The sequence below is a fragment of the Fukomys damarensis genome, unplaced genomic scaffold, assembly GCF_012274545.1.
Source record: "Fukomys damarensis isolate Sample0158 unplaced genomic scaffold, DMR_v1.0_HiC HiC_scaffold_19, whole genome shotgun sequence".
Taxonomy (NCBI): Eukaryota; Metazoa; Chordata; class Mammalia; order Rodentia; family Bathyergidae; genus Fukomys; species Fukomys damarensis.
The window spans coordinates 46,799,848-46,815,153 of record NW_022900931.1 but is presented as its reverse complement, the minus strand read 5'-3'; the positions used below and the strand labels follow the sequence as shown (position 1 = coordinate 46,815,153).

At 41.8% G+C, this 15,306-nt stretch overlaps 2 protein-coding genes across 7 annotated transcripts in view; one reads left to right on the top strand and one right to left on the bottom strand.

Moving 5' to 3' along the window:
* The window catches only part of Sdhc (succinate dehydrogenase complex subunit C), a 45,233-nt gene extending 34,313 nt beyond the window's left edge, over positions 1-10,920 (top strand). For all 5 annotated transcript variants that reach the window (XM_033765688.1, XM_010616590.3, XM_010616589.3 and 2 more), the window contains 2 exons: positions 6,247-6,410; positions 10,345-10,920. In XM_033765688.1, coding sequence (XP_033621579.1) covers positions 6,247-6,410; positions 10,345-10,449 — 269 coding nt within the window. In that variant the 3' untranslated portion in view covers positions 10,450-10,920. The remainder of the gene's footprint in view (positions 1-6,246; positions 6,411-10,344) is intronic.
* A 2,063-nt stretch (positions 10,921-12,983) lies between these two features.
* Cfap126 (cilia and flagella associated protein 126) overlaps positions 12,984-15,306 on the bottom strand; it is a 3,070-nt gene continuing 747 nt past the window's right edge. Inside the window, exons 2-5 of one of the 2 annotated variants that reach the window (XM_010616587.3) lie at positions 14,749-14,811; positions 14,453-14,533; positions 13,859-14,035; positions 12,984-13,527 (exon numbers count right to left, since the gene is read on the bottom strand). In XM_010616587.3, coding sequence (XP_010614889.1) covers positions 13,225-13,527; positions 13,859-14,035; positions 14,453-14,533; positions 14,749-14,811 — 624 coding nt within the window. In that variant the 3' untranslated portion in view covers positions 12,984-13,224. The remainder of the gene's footprint in view (positions 13,528-13,858; positions 14,036-14,452; positions 14,534-14,748; positions 14,812-15,306) is intronic. The other variant, XM_010616588.3, reaches the window with a different exon arrangement.

Sequence of the window (15,306 nt, the reverse complement as noted above, 5' to 3'; positions counted from 1 at the left end):
TTTTTTTTTTTTTTTTTTTTTTTTGGTTGTTGTTGTTGTTGTTGTTTTGGTACCGGGGATTGAACTTGGGTCCTTGTACTTGCAAGGCAGGCCACCGAACCGCTGAGCTAAATCCCCGGCCCCTATGTTTGGGTTTTTTGTTTAAAGATTCAACCCATATGAAAAACACTACCTATTCAAATACAATTATTACTACAGCCACTACTTATTAACCATTTATTAATTATTTAGTCCTTATAATAGTCTAAAAACTAGGACTACCCCATTTAACAGCTGATGAAACTGAAGCTCAAAAACAAGTTTATCTAAGTATACCCAATACAGCATTAAGTGATAAAGCTGGGACTTGAACCCTGAACTCAGAAATCTGTCCACTAATGCCATACTTTTTCCCTAAGGGCTTATAAATCCCTAATTCTTAATTGTCAAACTCAGGACCTTGTGCTTGGGAGGCAGGCGGTGGCATCATTGAGCTAAACCCCTGGCCTGGTGATGTCTTTATCTACATAGGTAGTAGTGAAGGCAGAATTCTCTATCAAGAGTTTCCTGAGCCGGGGATTTAGCTCAGTGGTTCCGCCGCCTACCTCGCAAGTGCAAGGACCCAAGTTCCATCCCCAATATGAGAAAAAAAATGTTTCCTAAGCCCTGCCAAATCTACCATTCATTTCAGAGCTTAAATTCTTAGCAGTATAAATGTAATTCTAAACCAGGATGGTGGTACACTCCTGTAATCCCAGCACTCCAGGAGGCTAAGGCAGGAGGATCACTGTGAGTTCAAGAACAGCCTGGGCTACATAGTTCAAGGCCAGTCTGAACCACATAATGAGAACCTATCTCTAAATAAAATTGCAACTAAATATAATTTTATTCTTTTATTTACTCTTTTTACTTTGAACCAGTGTGTTTTCAGGATTTCCTATAGGTTGACTCCCAGCTTGCTCAAGGAAGTGCTAGGAAAAGTGTCAAAACAGATTGCATGCAAATTAGTAGAAGCTGGATGCAGGAGAAGAAAAACAAATTTGGGTATACATGAAATTAGATTGGTGTATCAAAACTAAGCTGGAGCAAAATATAATGCTTAGGGCTGATTATATCAGCCTTTATTATTTGTTTTTGGAAAAATACGAACATATCACTTTAAAAGCTCAAAACCTGTACAGGCTAGACAAGTAACTTAAATGAGAAAGTAGATAAAAGAAGCAATTTAAGTGAAGTACATAGTTTTCATCTGCTTGTTTTCCACTTTTTGGAGCAGAGAGAAGTATTTTGGATTGAACATGAGTGAGGCTTTTGCTTTGAGCTCCATCCCAGGTCTTTTCTATTTTTCTCATTTTGAATCAGGCTCTCACTAAGTTTCCCAGCCTGTGCTCAAACATCTTCTTCCCCAGTTTTCCAGAGTACTGGGATCATGAGCATGTGCCACCATACCTGGTTTCTTCTCCATTTTTGATAGAGTTGTGGGTATAAGTAGATTCCATTAGGGGGGCATGGTAATGCATGCAGGTAATCCCAGCACTCAGGGAAGCTGGGGGAGGAGGGTCACGAGTTCAAATGCAGCCTGGACAATTTAGACCTCACCTGAGAATAAAAGAAAGAAATTAAAAAGGGCTGGGGAATAGTTTATATTCAATGCCCAGTACTGGAAAAACAACAACAACAGCAACAACAACAAAAACAAAGAACACTGAAAAGAAACAAAACATTATGAACAAACTACACAGCCAAACATGTTTTAGTGGTGACTTGTAGTTTAAGGCAGAGAAGACTTAAGAAAGACTTCTGCCTTTATCAACAGTGGTAATTTTTTAAAAAGAGGTATTCTTTTGGATAGCAGGGTAGTTAATATGTACTTCCTTTTTCCTGTGCACCTTCCTTTTTCTTGGCACCTTTAGTCAGTTTCACTTTATGTCTTTCTTCATACTGTGCACTTTGAAGGTATAGAAAGAAGGCTAGCTTACTACTAGGGCTGATCCTCTGCTCTGTAGTTTAAGAAATTTGACTCTTTTAGTCAGTATTTATTCAGCTCGGGCTGGAGATTTAACCCAGTGGTGCTGCTGCCTACCTTGCAAGAGCAAGGTCCTGAGTTTGATCCCTGGCACCCCCCAAAAAACAACTTTGTTCAGCTGTATGGACTGATTCACTAGGAAACTTGATACTCTAGTCAGAAAGTCAGTTTATGAATTTACCATGAGAGGAGGCTGGGTATGTAACTCAGCATAAGTATTCACATGGAAATAGGCCTGGGTTCGACCCATAGCACCTCAAACAAACAGAAAACTTACAGTGAGAAATTACTCAGTACTGTTTCCAGAAGTGCATCCTCTTCCTACAGGCAAATGTGTGGGAAACCATGTTATAATCCTAAGGTGTCTGATAAGCAGGTAATCAAAGCAAGAATTGGTTGATCTTAGTGGCTAGGTCCATTGATTCTGTGTAACTGTTTCTACTCTACATTTCTGCTATGTGTACTTGATATTGCTGGATCTAGTATAAGACATGTTTTCTTCTGAACAATACTAGGGATATACTACTTAACTTTTTCTGGTAGACCTACTTTTTTATAGGTGCTATGCAGATCAACCTTGTCATGTTAACAAATGTCATTTTGTTTTAAGAACAAAATAATAATACTATGTATTAATGATAAGCTGTGGTGGCACATGCACTTGGGAGGCTGAGGTAGGAGGATCACTGCAAGTTTGAGGCCAGCCTGGGCTACATAGTTGAGTTTAAGGCCAGCCCAAACTACATAGCAAGACCCTGTCTCAAAAAAAAAGAAAAAAAAAGGACAACAAAAACAAAAAACAAAAGCCCTATAAGCTTTCTTAGTTAAAAAATCGCAATTACACTCCTGTCACTTTGAATTCCCTTAAATTTCCTTGCTAAGACCCCCACCCCACCCCAGCGCTAAGGATCGAACTCCATCTTGAGCTTACAGGGCAGGCATGGTGCCACTGAGCTAAATCCCTGACCCTGATAAAATTTTTTTTTCTGTTACTGAGAATCAGCTCAGGACCTTGTGCTTGCCAGGCAGGTGCTCTGCTGCTGAGCTACATCCCCAGCCCTTGATAAGATTTGAATACTTTTAACTTTAAAAAATGTATAAATTGACAGTTTATAATTGTATATACTTAGGGGGTTAAAAGTGGGATATTGTGATATGTGAATGCAATGTGGAATAGGTAAGTTGAGCTAATTAACATATTATATTAATCACCTTAAATATTATTTTTTGTGATGAGAACATTTGAAATTTAGCAGTTTTGAAATGTACAATATACTATTGTTAACTACACACAGGTGCTAGCATGCATGCCCACACATACATATTTTAGTACTAGGGATTGAACCCAGGGAGTGCTTTTTAAAATTTTTATGTTGAGGCGGGGTCACTAAGTTGCCCATGCTGGTCCTTCTGCTTCAGCTTCTCAAGTAGCTGGGATTACAGGTATGCACTACCACACTCAGGTGTTATGAGCTACATTGACCACACTGTGCAGTTTATCTCAAAAACAAACATAAACACAACTTACTCCGTCTGTCTAAGATTTTACACCCTTTGACCATTATCTCCCAGCCCCCTGAAAACCTAGCCTCTATAACCACCATTCTACTCTCTGCATTGATTTTATTTGAGTCCACATATAAATGAGAAATTATGCCATTTGTCCTTCTATGCCTGGCTTATTTTGCTTAGCATAGTGTTCTCCAATTCTATCCATGCTTCAAATTAAAAATTTCCTTTTATAGGCCACTTAGTATTCCACTGTGTGTTTATAGTGTACACCAGATTTGCTTTGTTTGTCTCTTGAGAGATACTCAGGTCAGCTCCATAACTTGGCTCTTGTGAATAGTGCTGCAGTGAACATGGGAGTACAGACATCTCTTTGACAAGCTGATTTCACATCTTCTGGGTACATAACCAGAAATAGGATTTCTAGGTCATATGATATTTCCATTTTTAGTGTTTTAAGGTCCCTCCATGCAGGTTTGCAAAATAGCTGTACTAATTTACATTCTCTCCAGCTGCATACTAGGGTTCCCTTTTCTCCACACCCTTACTAAAGCTTACCTTCACCTTTAGACAAGTTATTCTAGTAGGTATAAATGACATTTCATTGTAATTTTAATTTGCATTTACCCATAGCAATGTTGATCATTTTTAATAAATCTATTGGCCATTTATATGTTTTCCTTTGAGAAATGTCTATTTAGGTATTTAGGACTCTTGCCCACTTTTTTTTTCTTTTGGTATCAGAGATCGAACTCAGGACATTGTGCTTACGAGGCAGGCAGTGGAACCACTGAGCTAAATCCCTGGCCCACTTGCCGACTTTTTTAATGGTGATATGGAGGTCTTTTTGCTGTTAAGATTTTTAAAAAATTTTTTGGAGATAGGGTCTCACTCTGTAGTTCAGGCTGGCCTTGAATTCACTGTTGCCCAGGGTGGCCTCAAACTAGTGCAGTCTTTTTGCCTCAGCCTCCCAAGTGCCATGATTACAGGCATGTACCTCCATCCCAGGGAATCCTGTAAATTTTTTTTTTTTTTTTTTTTTGAGACAGGGTCTCACTATGTAGTTGAGTCTGACCTGGAACTCACTATGTAGCCCAGGCTGGTCTCGAACTCACAGTGATCCTCCTGCCTCCGCCTCCCAAGTGGTGGGATTATAGGCGTGTACCACCATGCCTGGCTACAATTTTTTTTTTTGAGACAAGGTCTTGCTGTATAGTTCAGCGTGGCCTTGAACTCACTGTATCCCAGGCTGGTTTTAAACTCTCAAGGTGATCCTCCTGCCTCAGTCTCCCAAGTGCTGGGATTATAGGCTTGTGCCACCATGCTCAGCCCTGTGGACATTTCTTATAAGTGGAATTATATGATAAAAAATCTGTGACTGGCTCCTTTGACTTAGCATGTTTTCAGAGTTCACCTGTGTTGTATATAGCATTTCTTTTTTTGGCCAAATAACATTCTGGTGTGTGACTATACTATATTTAACGTACCCATTCATCATTTGATAGACATTTTGATTTTTCCACTTTGGGGTAATTGTTAATAATGCTGCCGTGAACATCTGTATACAACTTTTTGTATGGACATGTTTCTTTTTTTTTTTTGGCTGGGAATCCCAGTGAAATTGCTACATCATATTTGATTGCTCTATTTAACATTTTGAAGAGCTTCTATATTGTTCTCTAAAGTAAGCATCTCTCATCTCTGTCCAGTGCTGGAACAAGTAAAGGTAAACACACAGGTCCCCCATCAGACGTGTGGTTTATACATATTTCCTCCCATTCATGCAGGGTTTTACCCTTTCTATTTGATAGTATTTACAGCACAAAATTTTTGAATTTTGGTGAATTCCAATATATATTTTTTCTTTTGTCACTCTGTGTTTTTTTGGGTTTTTGTTATTGTTGTTTGTTTTTGTTTTTTGTTTTTTGTTTTTGACAGGGTCTCGCTATGTAGTTGAGACTGACCTGGAACTCACTATGTAGCCAGCCTAGTCTCGAACTCACAGCAATCCTCCTGCCTCAGCCTCCCGAGTGCTGGGATTACAGGCATGCACCACCATGCCCATCTTGTCACTCTGGTTTTAATGTCATGGTTAAGAAACCACGCTGCCCAATCCAAGATCAGAAAGACTGTTCTATACTATCTTCTTAGGGTTTTACAGTTTTAATTACAGCATTTAGGTTTCCTTTTGAGCTAAATTTTTATTGATAGAGATTTGAGTGATGTAAAATATTGTCTCACTCTTGTCCTTGGGCTGAATATCCTATTTTTACTCTTTTTTTATCCTGGGCTGGGGATTTAGCTCAGCAGTTCCGCCACCTACCTTGCAAGAGCAAGGACCCAAGTTTGATCCCCGGTACCAAAAAAAAAAAAGAAAAAGAAACTACTCTTTATTACCCAGAGGGAGGCCAAAAGGAGGAATAAGGCACCAGGTGTATTGCCAAGTGAGATTACCATCAGATCCCCAGTATCCTATCTCCCACTCTAAATTTGAGCAAAACTTTCAATCTTGTCTATTTCACAATGGTTTAGAATATTATGAGTGTTAGGGGCTTTCATAGAACCCAGTTCTGCGCGTTATGGTTTGCTTGTTTTTGGTACTGGGAATCAAACTTGGGTCCTTGCACTTGCAAGGCAGGCAGCAGCACCACTGAGCTAAATCTCTGGCCCTATGTTAATGTTAATTGTAACTGGAGGACATGTGTGATGTGCTGTCTGTTTTTTCTCCTCAGGGGTCTCTCTCTTTGGTGTGTCGGCACTGCTGCTCCCTGGGAATTTTGAGTCTTATTTGGAATTTGTGAAGTCGTTGTGTCTGGGGCCAGCACTGATCTACACAGCTAAGTTTGCGCTTGTCTTCCCACTTATGTATCACACCTGGAATGGGATCCGTCACTTGGTAAATTAATTGTGGATTTGCATATTTTCTGAGTGGAAGTATTAGTCACTTACTGTGATGCTATAATCTCAGCATTTAAGAGGCCAAGGCAGTGTAACAGTGTAATCTTTTGGGATCACAGAAAGTCAAGGATTGAATTCAAGAACAAAGGAGGTAGATGGGAGAAATGTTTATTAAGAAGAGAGACATAGATCCCAATAGCCAGGATGGGACCCCAAGGGGACTTTGTCGAGGAGTTTTTATATGAAAAGACGAGTAGGGCCTCACACTGCTCTGAGTCAAACTAAGGTCAACCTTTTAGACTAAAACAAGCTTAAACTAGAAATGAGCTGGGTGTGCTGGCACATGCCTACAGTCCCAGCACTTTAGAGGTTAAGGCAGGAGGTTTGCCATGAGGCCAGCCTGAGCAACATAGAAGACCCTGTCTCTAGAATGTGCCTATGAGGAGTCAAGGCATGTAGCAAATGTATGTTTGCAGGTGCCTCTTGGTCACTCTCCTATACAAGTGATTTATTAAAGAACAAAGTGAAAAGGAGAAACCATTTTCCAGATAGGTAGGAGCAGAAGTTGTCACAGTGGTTACCCATCACCTTGCTTATTACCTCACTTGTTACATCCCTGGACTTAATTGTCCCCCTGGTTCTTCTTAACTCTTGACCTCAGGCACCTGACGAGGGCGTGGTTATCCTGACTCTCTCTACCTTGGGCCTAGTGCTTCTCTAGCTGCCTTCTGTCTTCTACCTAACTTGTCTGTCTATAATAGCAAGATGATCACTTTTCTTCAAGGCTAGCCTGGGCTACATAGTGAGTTCAAGACCAGACTAGGCTACATAGCAAGAACCTCTTTCTCTCAAACAAATAAATATGCACACTCATAAAACAAAAAATAATTCTGGGTGAAGAGAGGACAAAGGCTAGGAGGATTTTTTTTCCGTCTTTTTTGCTCCTCCTCCTCCTTTCTTTTTCTTTTCTTTTCTTTCTTTCTTTCTTTCTTTCTTTCTTTCTTTCTTTCTTTCTTTTTTTTTTTTTTTGTGCACAAGGTGAATACTGAACCCAGGCCTCAAAAATGCTAATTAAGCAAATGCTGTACCACTTAGCTATTCCCCCCACCCGTACCTAGTGTTATTTATAAGATTGGTTGTGCTGAACCTTTATTCAAGGTCATCTTGGGAAAAGATAAACAAAACCCTTTTTACCTTAATGGGCATAAGTCAAGCAGATATTTACAGTCTCATTAAGAACTTTTCCAGTCTGAAGAGGGATGTTATTAAAAGCAACCGCTGAAACTAGGTCATATGTCTGGCATAGAAGGCATATTTATTAGGTTAATATGAATTGGTACTTTTATGTGTCAAGCACTGTTCTAGACACTGGAGGGTCAGTTATGAGCTCCGTACACACATGTGCTGCTTTCAACCTAACATTCCTATCAACTCAGAGTAACAAGTCTTCCTGGACTCAAATATATTAACTTTTGTTATCTTAATATTAGATTTTGTTAACCATTTCTGTTCCTTTTGCTTGATTTGTGAAAACAGGAACAACTTTAACAGAGACCAGGTATCAGTGATCCCAGGTTTTATTTATTTATATTTTGGTACCGGGGATTGAACTTGGGTCCTTGCACTTGTGAGGTAGGTGCTGGAACCACTGAACTAAATCCCTAGCCCTGAGCCCAGGTTTTAATCTTGGGTCTAGGAGTCTTGTGGTGGACTGAAAACTGTCTGTGTTACCTCCTGCATGACTTTGGTGTCAGTCCATAACTGATGTCTCTGTGTCTCTTAATCAGACCTGTCCCAGGTAAAGATCAGTCCATCATTCAGTACTTTAAGAGTTCACAAATTTGTAGTCTCTCTACCCCAGTCTTATTCCTTCCCCAAGAAGACAATTAAAATTTTCTTCTTACTACTTTTCTGTTACTTCTGATTCTGAGCCATCTGTTTTGCCTTAATTTGATCCTTTATAACTTCTGCATCACAGCCTTAGGGACAGGCACTTCTGGATTTCAGTCTGGTCCAATAGAAACTTAGTGACATTAAAAAAAAACAGCATCTAAATGACCTATTAAATTAAATTAAGTGTATCTATCAATTGTTCCCTGAGGTGGTATTTGGTTTGATTTAAAAGGACTTCTCACTTCCCTGGGGGAAGAGAATGGAGAGGGAGAGCATTTCCATTAATGACTTCTTATTCCACAGAACAAAGCTCTCCAAAGAAAATCAGCTGATCAGCTCCTCTGTTCACATCCCAGCTCAGCCACCGATTTGCCATATGTTTGCTTTTGTCTCAGTATGGGGGGAGGGAAGAGAGAGAGGTTTTATGAAATCCCAGGCCTCAGTCTGTGCTTTATTGCCCCAGTTTCTGTCTATGATGGTAATCTCTTTCTTGAGATAAGTGAGGATACGAAAGGTTTTTCTTAAGCCTTTAAATCTGCTTTTTTCTTCTAACAAGGACTGGCTCTGGGTATGGGTCAGACTTACTGTTTCCTGGGAAAGTCTGGCTTTGGCCTCTGAGCTCAGAAATCTCTTTGCCAGCAGAGCTAACGGGGGCTGGAGAGTAGAACTGTTGTAAAAGTGGGTGCATTCTAGAAACTTTTCTCCCTGCCACCTCTACTCAGTGGTCAGTTTGTAGGAGTCTGTTGTAAAACACTGCCTCCAGGAACAAATCAGCTCTCTGTGGAACATGCTTGACTCCTGATCTGACCTAGGGATCAGGGTGAAGACATCTTCTCACCTTGTTCCCCACCACCACAGCTTTTCTCTAAAGTGACTCCTAGGTCAGTCAGTTTTGTATGCAGAGTATCGTACAGGCTTTGTGTGTGTGTGTTGAGGCAGCTGTGTGTGGAAAATGTGGAACCTAAACACTTTACTTTTGCCCTTTGGGCTCTTTTAGTGCTGTAGATTATATAGTGGTAACTTGGTTCATGAATTGATTTGTTCCATGATTCTGGAAAAGATGACCATGTTTGTGCAGGAAAGATGGCTGTAGTTGTGTTTGTCTCATGATGCAGAGTTCACAAACAAAAAATTTTTCTAAACACTTTCGTATGAAAAACCAAATTCTTCCCAAACAAAAGCATTCATGAACTGAGGTACCACTGTATTGTATTAATAATCCCAGAGCACAAGGGAGTCTAGATTAGTGGGTTTCTAAGAAAAAAAAAGAAATGAAAATAGAACAGAAAATACAGAATGCAGCACATATTAGTAATGGTAAATATTGTTTATTGTTTCATGAATTTTTGCTACATTATGTATTCATCTCTACAGGGTTCCAGTTTAAAAGATATTTCTTAGGTTATGGTTGAAACAAATTTGAGAAATAGTGTTCTCTTTAAAAAGGAATTCTGTGAGTGACTATATCATGAATATTACATTCCTTTTTGGAGATTGGTGGTGTGCTTTCCTAAATTGAGAGTCTGGCCGTTAAATGCTTACCAAAGTTGTATGAGCGCAGAACTTTTCCCCCTATGAGGCCTTACAGCATTATACAAAACCAAGTCAAGGGTCGGGGATTAGCTCAGTGGTGCCACCGCCTGCCTCACAAGTGCAAGGTCCTGAGTTTGATCCCAATACAAAAAAAAAAACCCAAATCTTGGGGAAACACGTTTTGAGCAAACATTGACCTAGGTGTGTTATCATGAGGAAATGTTGTGTCCTTTAGTCTGGAAACTTTTGTACATAGAGCTTGGTATTCTAGAAAATATTCCCCACCACACAATAAGACTAGATTTTCTGTCACTGGCATAGTGGGTGAAGTATTGCGGGTTTTGAAAAGAATGAAGGTAAAACTTATGGATATGAGTGCTTTTCTCTAGAATCATGCCTACAGGGAGAGCTAGTTGAAATAGGTAGAGAAATTGAGAGACAGGAACTGCGAGAGTGACCAGGGTCCTGATTAATGATATTTGTTTGTTTTTTCCCTTTGTCTACAGATGTGGGACCTAGGAAAAGGCCTGAAGACTGCCCACCTCTACCAGTCAGGGGTGGCTATCTTGGTTCTTACTGTGTTGTCCTCTGCAGGACTGGCAGCCATGTGAAGAGCTGAAGGTCCCAGCATCATCTTCCTACAAATTGATTGTCACAGGCTGCTTTACCTTCCTGTTCATCACTCATCTCCAGCCAACAAAGTTATCTGATCTGTTTCTATCCTTTTATGTTTGCAGATGCCCCTGGAGCTCAGACTGGCTTATAAAACCACAGTAATAAAAAGGGTCCAGTTTTTCCCTTGTTTCTCACGATGGAATGGCTATAAAAACGCCCTTTTCTTGCCCACAGCTGACAGCCTACTCTGGGCCTTGAAGCCCTTATTTTCTCTCTACATTGGGCTTTGATTTGTGCTGAGGGTCAGCTTTTGGCTCCTTCTTCCTGGGACAGTGGAAACAATGCCAGCTCTGTGGCTTCTGCCACAGGGACTGGGAGTGAGGCTCTGGGTGCCACTGCCTGTGGGTTGCTGGCTTAAAGGACGGTTCTGTTCATTGGTCAGAGTGCAGGGTCTTTAGCACCCACACAGTATGACTGGAAGAGGGGAGGTGGGGATGGAAGGGAATTGTCCAGGCCCAGCCAGAGGGAGATAAAAAAGAGGAATTGGTTCTTAGAGCAGGTGCCTAGGAAGAAGATATCTGGCTTCTGATGGAAGAGGAAGATCCAGAAAGTTATCATTAGCTATTTTAAGGTGTTTTTGTCTCTTTGGTTGGTTTTTGTTTTGTTTTTGCATTTATCAAAAGAAAACCCTTCTAATGTCGTGTTTTCTAATCCAAATTCATGTTCCATCTTTTCTGAAACAATTAAAATACTTATTTTATCTTTGACTCTCCTTTAAGTCTCCAGAAATCAAGAGGATAGTTCAGGCACACCCCCCCCCCACCAGGTCCTTTCCCAAGAGGGAAACAGTTTGTTCTACAACTGACCCACTGGAAAAATGTTCAGAGAATCAGATACAGGTAGCCAGAGATTTAACTATGGAGAAGCCTCAGAAAAGGCAAGACGAAGAAAAAGTTAAGCATCTAGAGAGTTTTTAGGTTATTGCAGACTCCATAGTCCCACTGAGAATCAATTATATGCCTCCTGGTGTAGTTCAGCAAATTATCTAGAGGGTGACATAGGGTCAGTGGAGGTAATAGCAAAGGGATGCTTATCTAAGGTTAATAGATATGAGGAGAGAAGGATTATGGAAATCATATCAAAAAGTTATAATGGGCCAGGCAGGCATGGTGGTGCACGCTTGTAATCCCAGCACTTTGGAGGCTGAGGCAGGAAGATGTCTGCAAGTTCGAGGCCAGCCTGGGCTACATAGCGAGACCCTATCTCAAAACAAGCAAAGCCAGGTGTCGTGGTGCACACCTGTATTCCCAGCACTTGGGAGGCTGAGGCAGGAGGATCGCTATGAGTTTGAGACCAGCCTGGTCTACACAGTGAGTACCAGGGCAGTCTGAAGTAGATAGTGAGGCCTTGGCCCTGTCTCAGAACAAACAAGCAAAAATTATAATGGGAAAATGCTGCTTTTATAATCCATATAGGTCGGGCTTTTGGGTCCCTCAGTCCCTTGGCAGGGGCACTGTCCTGATAATCTTTGCAAACTCGAGAAGAGATCTATCTTCTTGTCCTTCTGAGTTGGCCAGCTAGTTAACTGTGGCTTGGAGAAGAATGACTGTGGCATTAGCTGTTGTCACTTGGGCAAGAAGACCTTGCTTAAGGTAATATAGTGGGATCGGCTGCCTCCCCATTCTATCCCACAGAGTCTGGCCCTTTTTTTTTATTATTATTTTTTATTGATTGATTGATTAAGACAGGGTCTCACTATGTAGTGACACTGACCAGGAACTCACTGTGTAGTCCACGCTGGTCTCAGACTCAGAGTGATCCTCCTGTCTCAGCCTTCTGAGTGCTGGGATTGCAGGCGTGCGCCACCATGCCTGGCTAGCCCTTATTGATAGATGGGTCTCTGGTAGTCTCCCTCCCGCTTAACCTACTCTCCTCTACTTTGTCCTCTGAGTGAGGGACAAGTGTTCACAGGGAACTCTTTGGTATTAGAACTGGGAAAACATTTGGCAGGGACATTAAATGTAACAGCCAGTGCCAGGAAGATGCAGGATGGGATAAACATATTTTGGGAGGTGGAAAATTGGGGACATTTTGACTTTTTTGGGGTAGCTTTTTACCATTCAAGCAACTGAAGGAGGAAGGGGGTAGATAGAGTATAGTGTTTCTCTGCCCTAAATTTCTACTTAACATCTCATGTTACTTCTGTGTCTTCTATTCATTCCATATCTTCGGTTTTCAAAGCATATGTACTTTTGCTTAGATGTAAAGTCTTAAATAGACAAGGATAGAGTCTTCTGGCTTTGATCTGGTGGGGTGGGGTTGTACTGGAGTTCAAACCCAGGACCTCACACATTCTAGACAAGTGCTGTACCATAGAGCTACACTCCCAGCTCCTGCATCCCTTCTACACACTTTTCCTAAACAGTTTTAATTTTGAAGTTGTTAGCTGTGCATACTCAGGATGAAAAATGAATGGTTTAAGAAAAAGGACTAATTCTTTAATGCCTTTTTGCTGTGACCAGACCGGTTTTCTCTTGGTCATTTCTGAAATATAACTGACTCAATCCTTGTTAAAATGTGTTACACCTCAACCACTGTAGTGTTATTTTCCCTACTCTATTTTCCCCAACCCTCGTAACTGATTTGTGAGAGGCAGCCGTAGCAGGTGAAAATCTAGTAAGAGTCAACAATGTTTATTATCCAAATTTGCCTTTACTCATCCCAGTAATTTCTGTTCCACATTCTGACCCAGGGATCATGTTTACTTCAGTTCAGACGGGACAGACTTTCTCAGGGTGGGCCCTTGATCCACTCTGAAGGTCCAGGTTTGCAGAACCAGCTGGAGTAGGACCTGCTTCTAGGCACACAGGGCTTCCCAGTGGACTTGCAGAAGAGTTGCATGGGGTTTGGGGGCCTGGAGTATGACCTGCAGAGGGGTGTGAACTTCTGGATTCATCTAGGGAGTCAGGATTAGCAGATGGGGAACTTGGAATTATGGTTGGACACGGTGCTTGTTGTATCATCTTTGTGGTAGATTTCTTCCTGAGATTCTTCTGACTGTCTGGATCATGGGGCTGTCGGGTAGAGTGGAAGAGATGTTTTAGCCAGATCCAGATGACTCCCAGTCCACCACATAATTCTAACTCCATCTTCTCGTACCATGGGAAAATAGTTAAATTTGATTCTCCTAACCTTCCCTTGCTATTAGCTTATTTTCTGTGATGGGGGAGGGAAAGTAAAATGTCCTTAGTTTATCCCGTCAGGCCTGGGAAGGTGATTAGGGATTAGATAAAACGGATTTGGTCGGAGGTTCTCCCTGCTAGGAGAGAGGTGGCATAACAGACATCTTTTGAGGTTGAAAGGAGATGGAGACAAGAGGTTTTGAGGTTAGATGAGAGTAGATACCTTGCCGAAGATTTCAGGGCACAGCCCATTAGAGGCCTTGAGTAAATCAGGGTTTTTCTGTATCCATTTGGTAATCGAGGCGGCACCAGCAGTTGTCCGGGCAGTCAGGGACACCCGAGCAGGGGGTATTTTCAGAGGCATTTGCCAGGTGCCCATGAAGGAACCCCAAGGACTTGCCTGAAAGGAAAAGGGATTCCTCAGAGGCTTCTCACTGTGGTCACTGTGCCATTGGCAGGACTTTATTCACCATACTGCCATTCTTAAACCTTTGGGAATACATGGTAGTGAAACAAGGTGAAAGTAAATCTCCCCCACTCCTCTCCCTCATTTAGGTTACCCTGATATTTTTTATCTCCTTCCCTCAGCAAATTTAATTCTACATTTTAAGGCTACTTGTGTGGCAGAGGAGCACTGCACAGGCATCATCACCTGAAGACATTCTAAATGCAGATCATTCATCGGTGTAAGGACTGTGTGCTAAGCACAACTCTGCCCTGTACCGGGAATCGGACTGAGGACCTTGGGCTTGTGAGGGAGGCGGCGGAACCACTAGTTCTTTACCTTTTCTGATGGGAGTAGGAACAGATGTCTCACCTTGGAACGGGGCACAGAAGGCAACAGATGACCACGCTCATTGGCGATAATCTGAGTGTAACCCTCGTGGGAAGAGATCCTCTGGGGTAGAGGAAGGGGGAGAAGTAAGTGCTTGTGAGTGAAAAGAAGACAACAGCAACAAAACGGGAAGAAGTATCCGAGGGCCTTGAATGAAGGGCAGGGGGGAGGAGAAAATGAACACTTAAAGCTAAAAGGAGTTAGGTGTCAGGGAATTACAAAGAACACGATGTAAAGAACCGTACACTGGCCTTGTAGGGGTGCTGAATCTAGAATACCTCTTTTACCGGCTTGGCAGGAGACCAGTTCTGCAGATACTTGGGTGAGAAAGCTTTTTCATACTGCGGAGAGAAAGATGAGCAGCCCTGTGAGGCCAAAGCCCAGCCCAGGGAGTGATGTGGCACAGTTCCTTACACTTGAAGACCAAAGACTCAGACCTTATGGACACTGACTGACTCTACTGAGGTGTGGTCTGGCCCAGGTCCGTGCTGTCCCACGAGCAGCCAGTGCCACGTGTAGCTGTTGAGCACTCGAAATTTGCCTCGTCCAAACTGAGGGGCTTGGTATAGCACACTGGAGTTTGAGGACTTAGAACCAAAGTGATGTAAAATATGAAATCATCATGTAAAAAATTTGAGTAAAAGTTGAAATGTTTTGCATTGACTGTGTTAAATATATTGAGTTGGGCATGGTGGTGCTTGCCTCAATCTCAGCACTTGGGAGGTTGAGCCAGAAGGATATGCATGAAGGAAGCCAGTCAGGACTATATAGCAAGTTCAAGGCCATACTAGATTACATATGACTCTCTCTCTCTCTCTCTCTCTCTCTCTCTCTCT